A 6,404-nucleotide genomic window follows, 5' to 3' on the forward strand; every position below is an offset into this window, starting at 1 on the left:
CATGGTTTTTCTTTTCTTTTCTTTTTTTTTCTTTTCTTTTCTTTTCTTTTCTTTATGTTTTCTTTTCTTCTTGATCTAGACTTTGCTGGAATATTCTTTTTTTTTTCTTTCTTTTTTTTTGAGACAAGAGTTTCACTCTTATTGCCCAGGTTGGAGTGCAGTAGTACGATCTCGGCTCACTGTAACCTCTGCCTCCCAGGTTCAAGCGATTCTCCTGCGTCAGCCTCCTGAGTCGCTGGGATTCTAGGCGCATGCCACCACATGTGGCTGATTTTGTATTTTAGTAGAGACGGGGTTTTGCCATGTTGGTCAGGCTGGTCTTGAACTCCTCACCTCAGGTGATCTGCCCGCATTGGCCTCCCAAAGTGCTGGGATTACAGGCATGAGCCACCACATCTGGCCTTAGCTGGAATATTCTAAACACACATTAAAATCGTTTTAATGTGAGATTTTGGAGAAGAGACAGTAGAGTGTGGTGGCTGAGTTTGGATTAGACAACATAGCTTTGAATAACAATTCACTTAAAAAAAAAAAAAGGCTCTGGGACCCCATTTTGCTTGTCCATATAGTGGAGATGACAAAAGTATCTTCCTGATGCGGTCAGAAATACATGAGAAAATTACATAAGGTACAGTGGCTCACACAGAGTAAAGACTCAATAGGTTCTGGTGGTTATTATGAATGGCTTATGGACAAGTGGTTCTTTTTTTTTTTTTTTTTTCTGTTTTTTGTTTGTTTGTTTGTTTTGAGATGAAGTCTTGCTCTGTTGCCCAGGCTAAAGAGCAGTGGTGTGATCTTGGCTCACTGAAACCTCTGCCTCCTGGGTTCAAGTGATTCTCCTGCCTCAGTCTCCCAAGTAGCTAGAATTACAGGCACCTGTCACCACGCCCAGCTAATTTTTGTATTTTTAGTAGAGACAGGGTTTCACCAGATTGGCCAGGCTGGTCTTGAACTCCTGACCTCAAGTGATCTGCTTGCCTTGGCCTCACAAAGTGCTGGAATTACAGGCATGAGCCACTGCGCCTGGCCTGAATTTTTTATTGATATATAATAGTTGCACATATTTTATATAGGGAAATTATTAATGTTCATTATGTCAATAGGATATAAATGTTGGGTTTATAGAAAAAAAAACGTACTTTCATCTTGCCTAGAATGTCCTGAGACTCTTCAGGACATATACTCAATTGCTCATGGTTATTAATAATTTTAGATATTTTATTTTGAGAAAAAAATGAGAACAAGGAACTATTATAGGCTAATTGTATCTATTTTGTTTTGTTTTGTTTTTTGGAGACAGAATCTCATTCTGTTGCCCAGGCTGAAGTGTAGTGGCACAATCACAGCTCACTGCAACCTCTGGCTCCTGTGCTCACGTGATCCTCCTGCCTCAGCCTCCCAAGTGACTGGGACCACAACTGCCTGTCACTGCACCTGGCTAATTTTTTTTTTTTTTTTTTTTTTTTTTTTGTAGAGACAAGGTTTTATTGTGTTGCCCAGGCTGGTCTCAAACTCCTGGGCTCAAGAGATCCTCCCACCTTGGCCTCCCAAAGTGCTGGGATAACAGGCATGAGCCACTGTGCCCAACCTTGTATCCACTTCTTAAATAATTTGTTCTTCTGTAGTTTTTATGATTTTATCTTTAGAAAATATCAGGACAGCCTTCACTTTAATCTACTTTATTTTTCGAATCTTGAATAGCAAGGGAGCAGTCTGGGATCTGCCTGCCCTGCTAGCATTCTTGCTGGATGACTTGAGGCTGGAATCTTAAACTCTCTGGGCCTTAGTGCTTTAGTTATGAAATAACAGGGTTGGACTACCCCTCTGAGGTCCCTTTCATGACCAAATGCTATAGTGCTGTGACTATCAAGGGCTGGCTGTTCTAAATAGATTAAGTTTTGGTAGCTTATAGCAGTAGATCTTAACCAGGGACATTTACAATTCTATGCGACATTTAGAAATCTTGTGGACATGTTTTTGGTGGTCATTATGATGGGAGGTTTTATCATCTATAAATTTTATTTCATTTCAGAAATGAAATTACCACTGCTTTAAAGGGTAGCCAGTGATAGTTGTTTTCAAGCCTATACCCTGTGTTCCTTTTACTTTAGTAAAAAAGCCAATGATAGTAGTTTTCAAGCCTGAAAACAAAGTTTTACTTTGGTAAAAAAGGACACAGGATATAGGCTTGAAAACCACTGTTTTAAAGGGTAGTTAGTGATAATAGTAGCAGCTTTACTATGAAAATATTTTGATGATGGTACTGAGTTATTCGATTTTGGATTACAGAATACAGGAAGCAGTGGTGCTAAGGGTTTCCTGACCTTGTGTTTCAGTGTGAGACCCTAATGGGCTGGAAAGTTGAAATAGGACCAGAGGCTGTCATCAATCACAGTTTAGAAAAACACCCTGCTGAGGCCTCTTACTCCTGGATATTTCTAGCTCTCTTGTACCCAGGGCCTCTGTTGACTCTGGGGTGTGCTGGGCTGGCTGGCTGTCTTTCTGCTGGCCACATGGCCTCTGTTTACTTCTCCCGGCTGTTTGTGTTCACAGGATGTCCTTGTTGGCCTGCACATTCCTGTACACCTTCTGGACCTGACATGGGGAGGCGTCTGCAGATGACCTCTCTAAAGAAAGCATGTTTTGCAGCTGGCTGCAGTGGCTCATGCCTGTAATCTCAGCACTTTGGGAGGCTGAGGTCAGGAGTTTGAGACTAGCCTGGCCAGCATGGTGAAACCCCATCTCTACTAAAAATACAAAATTTAGCTTAGTGTGGTGGCGGGCGCCTGTAATCCCAGCTACTTGGGAGGCTGAGGCAGGAGAATCGCTTGAACCCAGGAGGCGGAGGTTTCAGTGAGCTGAGATCGTGCCACTGCTCTCTAGCCTGGGTAGCAGAGTGAGACTCTGTCTAAAACAAAACAAAACAACAACAACAACAAAACCCATGTTTTTTTAAGCTTACTGCCTTTAAACCATTTGGCAGTACTCTGTGGAGCTTTTGGTGATTGCAACAGCAGCTCAGTCACATTTTCCCTGAGAGTATGATATCAACAACAATAATATTATTTAAAGTAGTGTTTATTTTTAAAATGATGGTAAGGATAATAGTAATAATGCATTTTATTAGCACATAACATGTACCAGGCACTGTGTTAATGCTTACAAGAACACTGTGAGGCAGAGCGTCTTAATTTTTATGTGGGAAAGGCTCAAAGAGTTGAGTTACTTGCCAAAGGTCTCACAGCTGCTAAGCAATGCAAGCAGGATTTGAATGCATATCGGTCTCACTGAACACCTATGCCTTGAATCACTCTGTTGCCCTCTCTGACCTGTGCCTAGTTCTTAAACCACTGGGTACAGAGAGGTGATGCACTCTGGACATTTCTGATTATGTGTTTATCCTAACGAAAAGGCCAAATTGCCTTGGCATGTGTCAAACCCAGTGGAAGAGTTCTTGTGGGTCCCCAAGGGCCCTGCACGTGATGGCTGTGGACCGTCACCCTGAGGCTGGAGCGGGCGGCCTTTCCTCCAGTAGATGAAGAACACCAGCCGAGGCCAGGAGAAAAACATGCCTCTCCTGAGGATTAGCTGCCTGGAGCCTTTCCCACATGTATTTTTTCCTCTGGTAGAGGTTCAGAGCTATAATTCCTGTTCATTCCAGTCTGAAAGTTGGCAGCTTGATCAATGATTTCCTGTGCCTTGATGATGAATGGCTTTCCTATTTAAAAGATAAATTTGTATTTTGAGGGTTCAATGCCCTTTAATTTCTTTATAATGGAATTTCATTCAAATTGGCTTCCTAACTGTGACCTGTTCCAGGGGCTTTTGGCCAAAGTAAATTGTGCTAATGAGGAATAACAGAAACTTCAGGAAAATCATGTACTCCTAAATTTAAGTCATGAATGAGGCCTTAGAAATCGTCTCGTCCAGGCTTTTCGTTTTACAGATAAGGAAATGGGTCCCAGGGAAAAAAAAAAGAGCATGTCTAGGATCACGTCGCCACTTCTGGCTCTTTCTACTGAAATGACCTCCACTGAGGGGTGTGAAGATAGTATCAATTATTTGTCTTAAGACTTGTCATTTCAAAACCTTGTCCATGTAGATTCTAGTGCATACTAGACTTGTAGGTTGTCAGTAAATATAGACTATTTTTTCTTAGTCTATTGAAATTTTTTCTTAAAACTTTTTTTGGGTGTGCTAGACACATAGGACAATTTTTCTTTTAAACTAGGATGCTTTATGATTTGTGAATGGTCTCTGTTTTACTTATGAAAGTTATACATGTTCACTTTGTAGAACAGAGGGTGATAAACTACGTCCTGTGGGCCAAAAGGGTTCTGTTTTGCACATCAGGTTTTATTGGCTCCCAGCCATGCCCATTCATTTACTTATTCTCTGTAACGACAGAGCTGAGTAGCTGTGGCAGAGACCTTAGGACCTGCAAATCCTATATATATATATGTGTGTGTGTGTGTGTGTGTATGTGTGTATGTATATATGATTTATTAAATATTGATGTTTAATATAATTACACATATTTATTAATGCATATATTTAATTATATATTTATACTTATATATAACCATATAGTTATACTATATTTAGATATGGATAATATAGTTATATATAACTATATACTATATATTCTTTATACTTATATATAAAAACATGTATTTAATTTAAAATATATATATATAATTTATTTTATTTTTAGGTTATAGCTCACTGTAACCTCAAACTCCTGGGCTCAGGCCACCCTCCCACTTTGGCCTCCCAAAGCGCTAGGATTACAGATGTGAGCCACCATACCCAGCCCAAACCCAAAAATCCTTTATAGAAAAAAATTGCTAAACCCTGCTGTAGAACATCTGAAAAAATACAGAGAACTCGAACATCTAAAAAAATACAGAAAAATCGCACGAAGAAAACAGTTATCCGTATCTCACCCTCAGTGATGTAGGTTGAGTGTAATTTTACCATTCTCATGGCTAAATATTTTGAAAATCTCTGATTATTTCCTAAGGATAAGTTGCTTGAAGTGGAATTCCTAAGCCAGTGAGTGTGAGTGGCTTTTTGAACCTTGGTACTTAGCGCAGAATTTCGTTTCAGCCTGCATTTCTGGCAATGCCTGTACCTTGCTAACATTAAACAAACAAACAATAATTCCTTTTCTAATGGATTTGGTTTTGTTTTCATGGATTCAGGGGTAGGTTCAAGGTGGTGGTCTGTGTCCTGTCTGCAATTACAACGTGCCTGGCATTTGTCAAGCCTGCCATCAACAACATCTCTCTGATGACCCTGGGAGTTCCTTGCACTGCACTGCTCATCGCAGAGCTAAAGAGGTAGGTGCCGTCATTCCTGCCTACCCTTTAGCTATCCCTGTGCTGGGGAAACACCAGCTCGGGGCTTCTTTGCTGTCCTGCAGCCGAAGAAGAGTTTTATTCCTCATGAAGAGTTAGTTGCTGACGGCTGGATGGAAGCAGGTTTGATGGTTTGGTTCAAAATGCTAATAATCTCATTTTCAGTAAGAGGGGAGCAGCTGTTTTGCAGATGCAGTGCATCCCACTGATCACAAGCTAGCTTACCAGGACCATCTCAGCACCTAGACCAGGCTGTCTAGACTTAATTCTGTAGAAAGGAAAAGTCCTAGAAAGGTTATTGCATTCACACACAGAAGGAAAAGAGAAAGGGGGCAGGGAAAATGAGTTTGTATCTATAAGGAAATATGCACGTCAGGTCAACTGCAGTTGACTGTGATACTTTCTTTGAGGCTTAGTGTTTCATTTACAATCTATTAGGCAAAGGTTTTGCTCTTTGCACTAGCATTTTCCTTTGGGAACTTGTGTATTCAGAGTTCAGGTTGATATCCAGAAACATTTTCGTTTAGCGCTTCTTGGTGCATCATTGTCCTCTTCTAGACCCAGCTGAAGTACATCTAATCACTACCCTTATTTTCATGCTCTTTGAAAACACTTCTTTTTATTTCCAGCCATTTAAAGAATGCTTTTTTTTTTTGAGATGGAGTCTCGCTCTGTCATCCAGGCTAGAATGCAGTGTCACATTCTCGGCTCACTGCAACCTCTGCCTCCTGGGTTCAAGCAATTCTCCTGCCTCACCCTCCCAAGTATCTGGGATTACAGGTGCCTGCCAGCACACCTAGCTCATTTTTGTATTTTCAGTAGTGATGGGGTTTCGCCATGTTGGCCAGTCTGGTCTTGAGGTTGGGGTGAGGGTAGAGTTAGAGCGGGGATGTAGGGAGGTGGTAGGGGAGACAGAAAAGGGAATGACTACTAATAAGTAAGGGCTTCTTATTTGAGTGTTGGAAAAATTATAAAATGAGATTGTGGTAATGGGTTGAAGATACCAAAACACACTGACCTGTACATTTTTTTTTTTTTTTTTTT

The 6,404-nt window shown here is 40.8% G+C and overlaps 1 protein-coding gene across 2 annotated transcripts in view; it reads left to right on the forward strand.

Moving 5' to 3' along the window:
* The window catches only part of ACER2 (alkaline ceramidase 2), a 45,812-nt gene that overhangs the window by 21,955 nt on the left and 17,453 nt on the right, over positions 1-6,404 (forward strand). For both annotated transcript variants that reach the window (XM_017890096.1, XM_017890097.1), the window contains exon 4: positions 5,205-5,342. In XM_017890096.1, coding sequence (XP_017745585.1) covers positions 5,205-5,342 — 138 coding nt within the window. The remainder of the gene's footprint in view (positions 1-5,204; positions 5,343-6,404) is intronic.

The sequence above is a fragment of the Rhinopithecus bieti genome, unplaced genomic scaffold, assembly GCF_001698545.2.
Source record: "Rhinopithecus bieti isolate Rb0 unplaced genomic scaffold, ASM169854v2 scaffold_17667, whole genome shotgun sequence".
In the NCBI taxonomy this organism is placed as follows: Eukaryota; Metazoa; Chordata; class Mammalia; order Primates; family Cercopithecidae; genus Rhinopithecus; species Rhinopithecus bieti.